The sequence below is a fragment of the Oncorhynchus kisutch genome, linkage group LG14 (genome assembly GCF_002021735.2).
Source record: "Oncorhynchus kisutch isolate 150728-3 linkage group LG14, Okis_V2, whole genome shotgun sequence".
NCBI lineage: Eukaryota > Metazoa > Chordata > Actinopteri > Salmoniformes > Salmonidae > Oncorhynchus > Oncorhynchus kisutch.
The window spans coordinates 69,758,537-69,774,031 of NC_034187.2; the positions used below are offsets into that span (position 1 = coordinate 69,758,537).

The 15,495-nt window shown below is 47.3% G+C and overlaps 1 protein-coding gene across 3 annotated transcripts in view; it reads left to right on the forward strand.

The window, feature by feature from the left end:
- LOC109904406 (CUB and sushi domain-containing protein 3) overlaps positions 1-15,495 on the forward strand; it is a 657,725-nt gene that overhangs the window by 624,955 nt on the left and 17,275 nt on the right. For all 3 annotated transcript variants that reach the window (XR_004202892.1, XM_031788837.1, XM_031788836.1), the window contains 3 exons: positions 1,010-1,183; positions 5,230-5,303; positions 11,980-12,091. Coding sequence is in view for 2 of the 3 variants with exons in the window: in XM_031788837.1 (XP_031644697.1) it covers positions 1,010-1,183; positions 5,230-5,303; positions 11,980-12,091 (360 nt within the window). In the remaining variant the exon portion in view is untranslated. The remainder of the gene's footprint in view (positions 1-1,009; positions 1,184-5,229; positions 5,304-11,979; positions 12,092-15,495) is intronic.

Below are 15,495 nucleotides of genomic sequence, written 5' to 3' on the forward strand. Positions count from 1 at the left end.
GCTGGAGGGGTGAAGGGGAGGAGGATGTAGAGGGCTGGAGGGGTGAAGGGGAGGAGGATGTAGAGGGGTGAAGGGGAGGAGGATGTAGAGGGCTGGAGGGGTGAAGAGGAGGAGGATGTAGAGGGCTGGAGGGGTGAAGAGGAGGAGGATGTAGAGGGCTGGAGGGGTGAAGGGGAGGAGGATGTAGAGGGGTGGAGGGGTGAAGAGGAGGAGGATGTAGAGGGCTGGAGGGGTGAAGAGGAGAGCATGTTAAAGGGTCAGTAAATCATCAAGGTAGTTCTAATACCCCACCCTTCAGAACGTTGAAGCAACGTGCAGCAGCAGCTATGGGAATGAAATAAAGTATGGCTGCCTGTGACTTTGTAAACTTGCAGGGAGCACACTTTTATTTGTATTCTTCCTCTTCTTCCTCCTCTTCTTCTACTTCTTCTTCTTCTCTTTACATCTCTGTCTACTCTCCCTGGTCTCTCAAAACCCCTCTCTGCTCTCTCTTCCTCTTCCTCTCTTTTTTATATCTTGACAGTGTATCTATTATTCATCAAGAAAAAGTCAAGTTTGTAGTCCTCCTAGTACCCAGACAGTAAGAGAGGGAGTCTTGCTTGGCACATTTATAATGTATCAGCCAAGCATGACGTCAACATCAATTATGGATTCTTTCTGGACGGACCAAGTGTTTGCTGGACAGCCACAGATGGTCAGCACTCAACGACCGCTTTGAGCCCTTTGAGGGTCGATGTCATTCATGTCTGTCTGGTCTGTAAGACTCCATCTTCTTCTCCCATGGTACCTGCCAGGATCGAAGATACAAAGAGATACTGTGGCAGGAGGAGCGAACCCGCACAGGGGCAAAACCCGGTGACTTTACTCGTGTGATTTTTCTGGTCTAATTCCCGCTCTCTTCTTTCTGAAGTTCAATCAACACCGCGCCGGGGGAGAAGCCGGTAACACTGCTCCTGTGTGGTTTTTTTAATGTTTATTTTGATCTCCTATTCTTGATCTGTTGTTGTAGCCAAGTTCTGTGGGGACCCTGGTGTGCCTGCCTATGGCTCCAGAGAGGGACGCAGCTTCATCTACCAGTCAGAGGTGTTGTTCAGCTGTACCGCCCCCTATCTCCCGGTGGGCTCCACTACACGCATGTGCCAGGCCGACGGCTCCTGGAGCGGATTCCAGCCTCGCTGTATAGGTAAGCATCTACTGTGTGTGTGTGCCCGTGTCCCACAAAGCGTGAGGGTCGCACAGCATATACAACTCGGTGTACATCTGTCCTATGTGTGATACTTGGCCCCAAAGCGTCATTACTGCATTTTTTATATGCTATACTCAATATGTTTTGTATGCTCAGTGTATATACACACCCATAACCTTTCTGCCCCTCTCTTTATTCCTCTAGAGTACATCATCTCTGTTTCCTATTTCTAGCGTTCTTTGCGTGCCTTAAAGCACAGCTTGTAAACTATTTAACTATGTCAAACAACTGGAATCAATGTCCTCCCTCTGACACTGGGCCACCTGAAGTATACCAAGACTACGTCCCAAATGGCACATTATTCCCTATATAGTGCACTACTTTTGACCAGAAGCCTATGGGCCGTTGTCAAAGTAGTGCACTATAATGGCTGCAGCCCTAACCTCCACACACATCTCTTATTGATAAGAGTATTCCAGAAAAGGCAGGGTCATTCCTTTTAGTGCCCTCCGAGAGGAGAGAGTGTATTGACGGGGGAGAAGAATGGAGCCTGTCAAGATATGAAATGTGTAGGAATGGCTGTAGGGGGATTCAGTTACATCAGGGGCACACTAGTGACATTCTCCTGGCCCTAGCCTTCACAGCTGGCTGATACCATTGTCTAGTTTCACTTCTAGCTGTAGCGTATACTCGTAGATTTTTTTTTCCAAAAGAGTTCTATGTGGGGGGATAGGATCCTACCAATAACCATTTTTTGATCTGAAGAACCCTTTTTGGAAGAAATGCTTCTTTGATGATTCTTTGGAAGGCAAAGAAGGGATCTACATAGAGCCATATATCATATTACCCAGCATGCTCTATTGCAGGGTGATTTTCAGAATTGTTTATTTTAATATCTGTATTTCTGCATGTACAGTGAGCTCCAAAAGTATTGGGACAGTGACACATTTTTGTTTTTTGGGGCTCTGTTCTCCAGCACTTTGTATTCAAAATGATACAATGACTATGAGGCTAAAGTGCAGACTGTCAGCTTTATAAGAGAGTATTTTCATCCATATCGGGTGAACTGTTTATTAATTACAGCACTTTTTGTACATAGTCCCCCCATTTTAGGGGGCCTAAAGTATTGGGACAAATTCACTTACATGTGTATTAAAGTGATAAAAAGTGAAGTATTTGGTCCCATATGCATAGAATGCAATGACTACATCAAGCTTGTGAATAATTATCTTGAATAATGATGAGTGAGAAAGTTACTCCAAAATGACACCATAAATTATTTACCATTTACCCGTTGTATGAAGTGAAAATGCTCTCGAAGCCGGTGTTTGGAGGATATATTGGCAACAACCTAGACTTTTTTAGACCAGGAGTAGGCTTAATCTGTGTCCAGGAATCTAGCCCGTGGGCTTTGTTGTCACTAGGGTTGCAAAAGTCCGGTAACTTTACCACAATTCCCAGGTTTTTCTGGAAATACTAATTGGAATATTCCCAGATTTCCTGCTTGTTCCATCCTGATTCCAGAAATCTTCCAAAACTATTGAATTTTGAGAAAGTTACTCGCATGTTGCAACCCTAGTTGTCACTCATATCATATAGTATATGTTTGATGTCCTCCCTTTCCTGGCATCTTTAACTTACCTGCTGTAATTATCTATTTAGTGTCTGTGAGACTTCTCCTGAATCCTTATCTGATTAAGCACCTCATCCAGGTCCCTACAGGAGGCACCCTTCACACATCGATATGACTAGCTGATAATTGGCTTTATTTCACTAATTGAATATTCAAGTCATAGGCCCCTTTTGTCACTGGATCATTAGACCATTAGCAACAAGTCAATTGTTATCTGTTTAGTACTGGGCAACCGTATATTGTACTACAGAAATGAACATTGAGGGTAGCCTGAGTTTAAATACAGTATAGCTCATTATGGTGGCTGTGATTTATGGGTGCCGGATTGCGATGGTGTTTAGACAGTCGGGCCAGTGACCAAAGATTGCTAATTCCAATCCCCGAGCCGACGAGATAAGAAATCTGTCAATCTGCCCTTGAGCAAGGCACTTAACACTAATTCCTCCAGGGTCACTGATCCCTGGCTGTGACCCCAGTCTCCGAGGGTGTCTAAGGGGGAGTGGGATATGCAAAAAACACATTTCCATTTCACTATACTCTGTACAGGTTAAACAAGACAAATATAAGCACCCCCTTTTTGACTCTTGAAATCAATGAGGCTCAATTATCAGACTGATATGCCAACAAGATGTGACTATATGCTGAAATGTAGAGGGAAATATTTGGACTAGTTTTCAACATAGCTAACTAGCTGATCTAAACATTGTTTGTGACATGGCTGTGTGTGTCATATGCTGTTCATCAGATGCCATGACTGTTTATGTCATCTGGTATGACAGTGCTATGTAGTCCTTTGTCAAAATATGGTTAAAGGGGCAATCTGCAGTTGTTGTTTTTAATTGGTTCAAAATGCAGATTGCCCCTTTTAACTGTTGTCATATTGAAAAGGTATTCTTATGACATACAGTTACCTTAAGATCATCTTGACTGTAACTGATAAGGCAATGACAAAGTAGTCTCATATAATGTTATCACATCACATGACCATCTGATCATTTATCACTTATTCGCCTACCTCCTCATGCCTTTTGCACACAATGTATATAGACTCCCCTTTTTTTTCTCTACTGTGTTATTGACTTGTTTATTGTTTACTCCATGTGTAACTCTGTGTTTTCTGTTCACACTGCTATGCTTTTCTTGGCCAGGTCGCAGTTGCAAATGAGAACTTGTTCTCAACTAGCCTACCTGGTTAAATAAAGGTTAAATAAATAAAATTAAAAAAAATCACAACATGCAACACATATTGTTTGAGTACAAATATCCACAAAGGTACAGAGGCACAGACATTGTAGGACAAATACTGTCTTCATAAATATGTAGTATTTATGAAATGCCATATATTCCAAGACGGACCTCTCAGGATGATGAGAATTGCTTGGGATGAGATGTTCCTGCTGTGAGTGTGTGGAGTGGAGAGGGAGGGGAGGGGGTTATTTGTATGTGTGACTGAGTCTGAGTGTGTGTGTCTGAGTGTGTGTGTCTGAGTGTGGGGAGAGAGGGTGGGGAGAGGCGGCATTTATGTAATTGAACCAAACCGGGTTCTGTACAGACAGGCCTCATTTGACAGGCGCAAACTATTGTTTTCACTTAATTATGTTTAGTTCGCACAATCATTTCCCAGACTGCATTTCCGTTTTCATACAGAAGAGAGGAGGCAGACACGATAGTGTTAGCTATGTTACGTTGCTGTGTGGGTTAGCTAGGTAGGCAGTGGTGGAGGTGTGTGCTGCTGTCATTTTCTGAGGCTGCATTGAATCCAGGTCTATGCGTCAGGCTGAGGATGTCCTCTACATCCTAATGATGCTGCTTCCCTCCACACAGCCACACAGCTGGGCCCGATGCTGCTGCAACTCTGCAGCAACACTGCCCCCTACTGGGTATTCTGCCTAGTATATTAAAGACACTTACTGTTTTGTTGTTTTGTTACAGTACCGCTGCAGCTGCATGATGGAGAGATATTAATTTCACAAGCACTCACACTGACGTGCACACACACGCGCACACACACACACACACACACACACACACACACACACACACACACACACACACACACACACACACACACACACACACACACACGCAATCACACAATGACATACACTTCTGTTTTAGGCTGGGTATGACTGCGGTAAGCTATGTTGAATCATTATGGGAACTATAGCTGTTACTGTATCTGTGTCCCAAATGACACCCTATTCCCTATATAGTGCACTACTTTTGACCAAAGTCCAATGGGCCCTGGTCAAAGTTAGTGCATTATAAAGGGAATAGGGTGTCATTTGGACGGCAGACTGTATGTCTCAAGTGCCTGCATAGGCTGCATCCCCAGCCAGAGATACTGTACATAGTTAAAGGTCTCTAACATAATATTATACAAACTTTCTCCTTTGTCTTCTTCTCTCAGAACCGACCCGTACTACCTGTGAGAACCCAGGGACACCTCGCTACGGTTCTCTGAACAGAACCTATGGCTTCAAGGTATTTTATGAACACATACTGTACATGTGTGGGGGGGTCTACAGTCTTACCTGAGAGAATGAACCTGATTCAAACTCATGGCCTTATAACAGTCAGATTGCATACTGAAGATATTTAGGTAATGTACTGTCTATGAATGTGTCATGTACTGTATGGATTATGAATGTGTTATGAAGTCCTTAAGTAGGTACCCTTCAAATATTTATTTATTTAATTTTAAACAAGCTTACAGTCAATTACACAATAGAAAAAAAAGAAAGTCTATATACAGTGTGTGAAAATGGAGGTAAGGCAATAAATAGGCCATAGTTGCGGAGTAATTACAGTTTAGCAAATTAACACTGGTGTGATTGATGAGCAGATGATGATGTGCAAGTAGAAATACTGGTGTACAAAAGAGCAGAAAAGTAATTAAAAACAATATGGGGATGAGGTAGGTAGATTGGGTGGGCTATTTACAGATGGGCTGCAGCGTACAGCTGCAGTGATTGGTTAGCTGCTCAGATATCTGATGTTTAAAGTTAGTGAGGGAAATATAAATCTCCAGCTTCTGCGATTTTTGCAATTCTTTCCAGTCATTGGCAGCAGAGAACTGGAAGTAAAGGTGGCCAAATGAGGTGTTGGCTTTGGGGATGACCAGTGAGATATACCTGCTGGAGCGGGTGTTGTTATCGTGACCAGTGAGCTGAGATAAGGCATAGCTTTACCTAGCATAGACTTATAGATTACCTGGAGCCAGTGGGTCTGGAGACGAATATGTATCGAGGGCCAGCCGACTAAAGCATACAGGTCACAGTGGTCGGTGGTATAAGGGGCTTTGGTGACAAAACGGATGGCACTGTGATAAACTGCATCCAGTTTGCTGAGTATTGGAAGCTATTTTGTAAATGACATCGCCGAAGTCGAGGATCGGTAGTGTAGTCAGTTTTACGAGGGTATATTTGGCGGTGTGAGTGGAGGCTTTGTTGTGAAATAGGAAGCCAATTCTGGATTTAATTTTGGATTGGAGATGTTTAATGTGAGTCTGGAAGGAGAGTTTACAGTCTAGCCAGACACCTAGGTATTTGTAGTTGTCCACATATTCAGTCAGAACCGTCCAGGGTGGTGATGCTAGTCGGGCGGGCGGGTGTGGGCAGCGAACGGTTGAAAAGCATGCATTTAGTTTTACTAGCGTTTAAGAGCAGTTGGAGACCACGGAAGGAATGTTGTATGGCATTGAAGCTCGTTTGGAGGTTAATTAACACAGTGTCCAAAGAAGGGCCAGATGTATACAGAATGGTGTCGTCTGCGTAGAGGTGGATCAGGGAATCACCCCCAGCAAGAGCAACATCGTTGATATATACAGAGAAGAGAGTCAGCCCGAGAATTGAACCCTGTGGTACCCCCATAGAGACTGCCAGAGGTCCGGACAACAAGCCCGATTTGACACACTGAATTCTGTCTGAGAAGTAGTTGGTGAACCAGGCGAGGCAGTCGTTTGAGAAACCAAGGCTGTTGAGTCTGCCAAAAAGAATACTGTGATTGACAGAGTCGAAAGCCTTGGCCAGGTCGATGAAGACGGCTGCACAGTACTGTCTTTTATTGATGGCGGTTATGATATTGTTTAGTACCTTGAGCGTGGCTAAGGTGCACCCGTGACCAGCTCGGAAACCGGATTGCACAGCGGAGAAGGTACGGTCGGATTCGAAATGGTCAGTGATCTGTTTATTAGCTTGGCTTTCGAAGACTTTAGAAAGGCAGGGCAGGGTGGATATACTGTAGGTCTATAACAGTTTGGGTCTAGAGTGTCACCCCCTTTGAAGATGGGATGACCGTGGCAGCTTTCAATCTTTCGGGATCTCGGACGATACAAAAGAGAGGATGAACAGGCTGGTAATGGGGGTTGCAACAATGGCGGCAGATAGTTTCAGAAATAGAGGGTCCAGATTGTTAATGTTACGGTTTTCTTCTGTCGAAAGAGAGTCGGACCAAAATGGAAGAAGATGCTGGCTGACTGGCAGCTGTGGCTGCTCCATGCTGACTGGCAGCTCTGGCTGCTCCATGCTGACTGGCTGTTCTGGCTGCTCCATGCTGACTGGCTGCTCCATGCTGACTGGCTGCTCCATGCTGACTGGCTGCTCTGTCTGCTCCATGCTGACTGGCGGATCTGGCTGCTCCATGCTGACTGGCGGCTTTGGCTGCTCCATGCTGACTGACAGCTCTGGCGGCTCCTTGCAGACTGGCAGCTCTGGCGGCTCCTTGCAGACTGGCAGCTCTGGCGGCATCCTGCAGACTGGCAGCTCTGGCAGCTCCTTGCAGACTGGCAGCTCCTTGTAGACTGGCAGCTCCTTGCAGACTGGCAGCTCCTTGCAGACTGGCAGCTCTGAACAGGCGGGAGACTCCGGCTGCGCTGTAGAGGAAGAAGGCTCTGGCAGCACTGTAGGCCTGATGCGTGGTGCTGGCACTGGTGGTACTGGGCCGAGAACATGCACAGGAAGCCTGGTGCGGGGAGCTGCTACCGGAGGGCTGGGGTGTGGAGGTGGTACTGGATAGACCGGACCGTGCAGGCGCACTGGAGCTCTTGAGCACCGAGCCTGCCCAACCCTACCTGGTTGAATGCTCCCAGTCGCCCTGCCAGTGCGGCGAGGTGGAATAGCCCGCACTGGGCTATGCAGGCGAGCCGGAGACACCGAGCGCAAGGCTGGTGCCATGTAAGCCGGCCCAAGGAGACGCACTGGAGACCAGATGCGTAGAGCCGGCTTCATGGCACTTGGCTCGATGCTCACTCTAGCCCGGCCGATACGCGGAGCTGGAATGTACCGCACCGGGCTATGCACCCGCACTGGAGACACCGTGTGCACCACAGCATAACACGGTGCCTGCCCGGTCTCTCTAGCCCCCCGGTAAGCACAGGGAGTGTGCGCAGGTCTCCTACCTGGCATAGCCATACTCCCTGTGATCCCCCCCCCCCCAATACATTTTTGGGGCTGACTCTCGGGCTTCCTTGCCAGCCGTGTTCCCTCATATCGCCGGCTCCTCTCTCCAGCTGCCTCTGCTCTCCTAGCTGCCTCCACCTGTTCCCATGGAAGGTGATCCTTTCCCGCCAGGATCTCCTCCCAGGTGTAGCAACCCTTGCCGTCCAATACATCGTCCCATGTCCATTCCTCTTTGCGCTGCTCCTGCTGCTGTTACCCGTTACCACGCTGCTTGGTCCTGTTGTGGTGGGTGATTCTGTTACGGTTTTCTTCCGTCGAAAGAGAGTCGGACCAAAATGCAGCGTGGTTAATACGATGCATCTTTAATGAAGATGAAACACGAACATACAAAAACAAGAAACGGAACGTGAAAACCTATACAGCCTATCTGGTGACAATAAACACAGAGACAGGAACAATCACCCACGAAACACTCAAAGAATATGGCTGCCTAAATATGGTTCCCAATCAGAGACAACGATAAACACCTGCCTCTGATTGAGAACCATTCCAGACAGCCATAGACTATGCTAGATACCCCTACTATAATACAAACCCAATACCTAACAAAAACCCCAAGACAAAACACACCACATACAAAACCCATGTCACACCCTGGCCTGACCAAATTAATAAAGAAAACACAAAATACTAAGACCAGGGCGTGACAGTTAAGCCCAGCTGATTTGTACGGGTCTAGGTTTTGCAGCTCTTTCAGAACATCTGCTATCTGGATTTGGGTGAAGGAGAAGCAGGAGAATCTTGGGCTAGTAGCTGCGGGGGGTGCGGAGCTGTTGGCCGGGGTTGGGGTAGCCAGGAAGAAAGTGGTTGGGGTTAGCCAGGAAGAAAGCATGGCCAGCCGTAGAGGAATGGAGAAATAAAGTGGAGAAATAAAGTGGTTGTAATACAAGTCTCTCATTCACACACCAAGCTCATGTAGTCTCATACCTTCTGGACAAAGCCATAACACTATAGGTGAAAAAAAAGAATATCCCAAGAATAATGAATTGTGGCCGAATGGCAAAACATTGGTTTAGGGACAATGCTCTTGCTAGACAAAGTCACATAACATAATTTTTTCAAAATAAGTTTTCTTTGGCTATTGAAATGAGACTATGAATATGTTCATTACTTACAGGCAAATTCCATCTGGTATTTGAGTTGTTTAAACTTGAGATCTCTGCATGTTTTGTCTGAACAGAGACCATAATGACCGTGACAATATGAACGTCAATGATGATGATGTCATGTCAATCATGGTGATAAGGATGGTGATTGTGGATATTTCACAGGAATGTTAAAGAACAAAAAAAAGCTATGAAACACCTTACCGTGTTGTCCATTACTGTTTTAGAAATATCACCAGCCAACCAGAAAACAGGATAGCTGCTGAGAATAGAAACTATGTTTGTGTTTACAAGGTTTCATTTTCCTTTGTGTTTTATTTATGTGTGTGTGTGTGTGTGTGTGTGTGTGTGTGTGTGTGTGTGTGTGTGTGTGTGTGTGTGTGTGTGTGTGTGTGTGTGTGTGTGTGTGTGTGTGTGTGTGTGTGTGTGTGTGTGTGTGTGTGTGTGTGTTTGCTTCTTACTATGCTGGAGTCCTAGGGTGTCTACACAGCATGAACTGCGAACACGAGCAGTCCTCCCTCCGTTTCATGTCCCTAATGAGCCTTAAAACGCTACGACTTTCCCCCACCAACAGAGCTGTGTTTACGTTGCTAGGAGTGATAAACAGGGTAAAACTGTACCGCAAATCTCATTGATTTGTTTGGGAAAAGGGAGACACATTTGCTGCACATTTGCTGCTCATTTGCTTGCCTCTAATTTGGAATCAAAAAGAAAGTTAGCAAATATCAAATGGCATAAAAGTGAAGAGCAGAATGTAGGCAAAGACACCACAGTGTTCACCTTCTCGCCTGTGGTGCTGTTGCATCATACACAGTGTATTAGATAGAATGCATGTAGGGCAGAATGTACGAAATGACCAATCTATTCTAGACGTACCTGTAAACACTAGTGCATTATACTGTGTTCAGAGTTACGTTGGTGGGATAAATACATGATACATGCAGAGTTACTATTCCACCGTAAAAATCAACACACAAAAAATAACACACAGATGACAGAAGGGGAGGTGAGAGGGGGACAGTTATCCCTCCCTGCTATTTCAGTAGCTCCTCCTCATTAAGTTAAGACATGGAAAAGAACTGCTGCTTTTTGCAGCGTGAATTAAGTTTACAAATATTTTCGCTAGGGGACATGGAGTGAAAGGGAGGAGGAGGAGGAGAGAGGAAGGGGGAGGAGAAGTGTGTTAGGGCTCTTGCCATGAAATAACTTTACGGGGAAAAAATCCAGGGGACAAGGAGGGAGAGGGAGGAGGAGGAGTGTGAGGAAGGAGGAGGAGAACGGGTGAGGGTTCTTGCCCAAATGCACTGGCATTAAGAATTCAAGCCTTAATGTAAAGTTTGGGGTCAAGTCATGCCCAGGCTTCAGAGAGAACAATGAAATATCAGGCTTTTCACACCCATTAATCATTTGTCTCATTTGAATATATATATATATATATATATATAGAGAGAGAGAGACAGAGAGAGAGACAGAGAGAGAGACAGAGAGGGAGACAGAGAGGGAGGGAGGGAGACAGGGAGGGAGACAGGGAGGGAGACAGGGAGGGAGGGAGACAGGGAGGGAGACAGGGAGGGAGAGAGGGAGGGAGGGAGGGAGGGAGACAGGGAGACAGGGAGGGAGGGAGGGAGGGAGGGAGGGAGGGAGGGAGGGAGGGAGGGAGGGAGGGAGGGAGGGAGGGAGGGAGGGAGGGAGGGAGGGAGGGAGGGAGGGAGGGAGGGAGGGAGGGAGGGAGGGAGGGAGGGAGGGAGGGAGGGAGGGGGAGAGGAGGCCTTGCTGGCTGCGGCCTAATGATATTGAAGTAGAGTGAAGGAGATATTGTATTCCAGAGATAAGGCCCTGTGTCTATTACTCGTTAGACCATGTTCCAGTCCCGGGGACGACGTGTTAATCAATTAATGTGTGAAGCCACTGTGTCATTCCATGACACGTTTTCATATTTCACTCCCCTGACTGTCACTTGGTTTAATGTCACACACACACAGATGAGCACACAGACACACACACAGATTTTCGCATTCACATACACACACATTCTTCTACACACACACACACACTGAGATGAGCACACAGACACACACACACACAGATTTGCGCATGGACATACACACACATGCACAAATGCAAGCAAAGCAGGGGAAGGCTGAGAGAGCTGAAAAGAGCTGACAAGAGCTTACCTGATATGTCGCTCTGTGAAAAGACAGACAGGCGAGCAGACAGACAGACAGAAAAGAACCAGGGAACGTGTTGTTTGATGTAACTTTATGCTGTTTAAATAAAACCTTTCACAGGGATTCAATATTTGACGTGTACATCTGTCCACACAGCCTTTGTTTGATATCAAAATCAAGATTGATATCAAAATCAACATTTGATATCAAACTGGCCTTTGAATGAAAGCACTGCTATTCCAAGTCTCTTTTTAATCATTATAAACATCTGAGATTAGTGTGAATGTAAAAGTGTAAACTACTCTTTATGTCATTGGTACTATAACTACATACTGTAGATCCTAACCAAGTGGTGTGTGTGTTTCTATACTTCTGTCCCTATTGTAAATGCGGGTGCACTCACCTGTGTGTTTCTACTCTAACACAGGTGGGCAGCATGGTGGCGTTCCAGTGCCAGCCGGGTCACCTGCTCCAGGGCTCCACCACCCGGCTGTGTCAGGCTGACCTTACCTGGAGCGGCTCCCAACCAGAGTGCATCCGTGAGTCACATTACAGCACCTACTGTTCCTCTATGACACCCGGTCACACCCCCTACTGTCCCTCTATGACACCCGGTCACACCCCCTACTGTCCCTCTATGACACCCGGTCACACCCCCTACTGTCCCTCTATGACGCCCGGTCACACCCCCTACTGTCCCTCTATGACACCCGGTCACACCCCCTACTGTCCCTCTATGACACCCAGTCACACCCCGTACTGTCCCTCTATGACACCCGGTCACACCCCCTACTGTCCCTCTATGACGCCCAGTCACACCCCCAACTGTCCCTCTATGACGCCCGGTCACACCCCCTAATGTCCCTCTATGACGCCCGGTCACACCCCCTACTGTCCCTCTATGACACCCGGTCACACCCCCTACTGTCCCTCTATGACGCCCGGTCACACCCCCTACTGTCTCTCTATGACGCCCGGTCACACCCCCTAATGTCCCTCTATGACGCCCGGTCACACCCCCTACTGTCCCTCTATGACACCCGGTCACACCCCCTACTGTCCCTCTATGACGCCCGGTCACACCCCCTACTGTCTCTCTATGACGCCGGTCACACCCCCTACTGTCCCTCTATGACGCCCGGTCACACACACCCTACTGTCCCTCTATGACGCCCGGTCACACCCCCTACTGTCCCTCTATGACGCCCGGTCACACCCCCTACTGTCCCTCTATGACGCCCGGTCACACCCCCTACTGTCTCTCTATGACGCCCGGGCACACCCCCGACTGTCCCTTTATGACGCCCGGTCACACCCCCTACTGTCCCTCTATGACGCCCGGTCACACCCCCTACTGTCCCTCTATGACGCCCGGTCACACCCCCTACTGTCCCTTTATGACGCCCGGTCACACCCCCTACTGTCCCTCTATGACGCCCGGTCACACCCCCTACTGTCCCTCTATGACGCCCGGTCACACCCCCGACTGTCCCTTTATGACGCCCGGTCACACCCCCTACTGTCCCTCTATGACGCCCGGTCACACCCCCTACTGTCCCTCTATGACGCCCGGTCACACCACCCACTGTCCCTTTATGACGCCCGGTCACACCCCCTACTGTCCCTCTATGACGCCCGGTCACACCCCCTACTGTCCCTCTATGAAGCCCGGTCACACTCCCGACTGTCCCTTTATGACGCCCGGTCACACCCCCTACTGTCCCTCTATGACGCCCGGTCACACCCCCTACTGTCCCTCTATGACACCCGGTCACACCCCCTACTGTCCCTCTATGACGCCCGGTCACACCCCCTACTGTCCCTCTATGACGCCCGGTCACACTCCCGACTGTCCCTTTATGACGCCCGGTCACACCCCCGACTGTCCCTCTGTAGACAGAGAGTGAGAAATACATGTGATGTGGTCCTAACCAGACTAGTTTGTCATGGTTCTGCTGTATTGAGGTCCAGTGAGCGTGGCTTATATCGTATGTCAGGCGTAGGAGTCTTACAGGCGATTAAATGCAGGTCTTTTGAACGAGTTTCGCTTGAATATGAGCAGTTCGCTGTTTCCTAGGTAACAAGGCTCTCAGAAGGATCATGGCAGAACTATCTCCAACTAGCAAAGTTAGCGCCTGCTATAACGATCCAAAGGCTTCATTACTGTTTAAATGATAGTGGCACAGTCTGCTAAGCTTCATAGTCATATTTAATAACTGCCACTTTAAAATTAATTCACAGGATTTGAAACATAGAGGGTCATTTTCTTTTCTCTGTGTCACAGCATCCCTGTGGAACACCTTTCTAATATTGAGTTGCAGTCTCTATTTGTCAGGGCAGGGACTCTTCAAGGTGTCGAAAGCATTCCACAGGGATGCTGGATGTTGACTCTAATGCTTCCCACAGTTGTGTCAAGTTGGCTGGATGTCCTTTGAGTGGTGGACCATTCTTGGTACACGCTGGAAACTGTTGAGTGTGAAAAACCCAGCAGCGTTGCAGTTCTTTACACAAACTGGTGCGCCTGTTCTACCATACCCTGTTCAAAGGCACTTAAATCTTTTGTCTTGCCCATTCACCCTCTGAATGGCACACATACACAATCCATGTCTCAATTGTCTCAAGGCTTAAAAATCCTTATGTCCCAGGGTCCCAGCATCCCAGCTCACCTGCTGTGACTGAGAGAAGAAAATAACCCTCTATGTTTCAAATAATGTTAATTCATTTTCAAAGCGGCAGTTATTAAATATGACTATGAAGCTTGGCAGTGTGTGACCCTATAACCAAAAGTAGTGCACTATATAGGGGATAGGATGCCATTTGGGACACTGCCATCCACACACTGATCCTATTTCATGCAGATCGTCAGTCACCCTCAGGGTAGTCTTACCACTCAGCTACCTCCATGGGGATAGGGTGAGGCTGGGTCAGGTGGGGTGAGATGGCGGGTAAAGAGAGGATGGTGGTGGTGTCCTTTCTCTCACTTAGTCTCTCTGTATCGGTCTCTCTCTCTCTTTCTCTCACTTAGTCTCTCTCTCTCTCTTTGTGTCACCTATCCCAGGGAGGAGAGGAAGGCAGGCCCTAGTCTTATCTCCCCATACAGCCGGTCTCCCTCTCTCCACCCATCACCACACACACACATACAGTACACACACACACTTTACTCTTGCGTCACACCATGGCCAAGCACCCACCCCTCCAGCTCCCTCCATGTTCTCGGTCTCTGACCAGTAGACTGACACTGTTAAAGATTCACGGAGCAGGGTAGGCTGGGAGTATGTCAAGCCAGTTGGCAGAACAGGGGTGACTTTACCAACCAAGTCACTGTGTGTTGTTGTTATGTTTCCCACACAGTCACAGCTTCGAATGACAGCATCACTGACTGTCAAGAATATAGCACATAATAGTAGCAGTAGCAGCAGAAGAGGTAGTAGTAGCAGTCGTAGTAGTTGTAGGAGTAGTAGTAGCAGTAGTATTAGTAATAGTAGTAGTAGTAATAGTAGTAGTAGCAGTAGCAGTAGCAGTAGCAGTAGCAGTAGTAGTAGTAGCAGTAGTAGTAGCAGAAGTAGCAGTAGCAGTAGCAGAAGTAGTAGTAGTAGCAGTAGTAGCAGTAGCAGAAATAGTAGTGGTAGCAGTAGTAGTAGCAGCATAAGTAGTAGTAGTACTAGTAGTAGTAGTAGTAGTAGTAGCAGTAGCAGTAGCAGTAGTAGTAGCAGTAATAGTAGCAGCATAAGTAGTAGTCATAGCAGCAGTAATGGTAGCAGTAGTAGCAGTAGCAGTAGCAGCAGAAGTTGTAGTAGCAGTAGTTGAAGTAGCAGGAGCAGTAGTAGCAGTAGCAAGAGTAGTAGAAGCAGTAGTTGAAGTAGCAGGAGCAATAGCAGCAGTAGTATTGGCAGTGGTAATAGCAGTAGTAGTAGTTGCAGTTGGAGTAGTAGTAGCAGTAGTA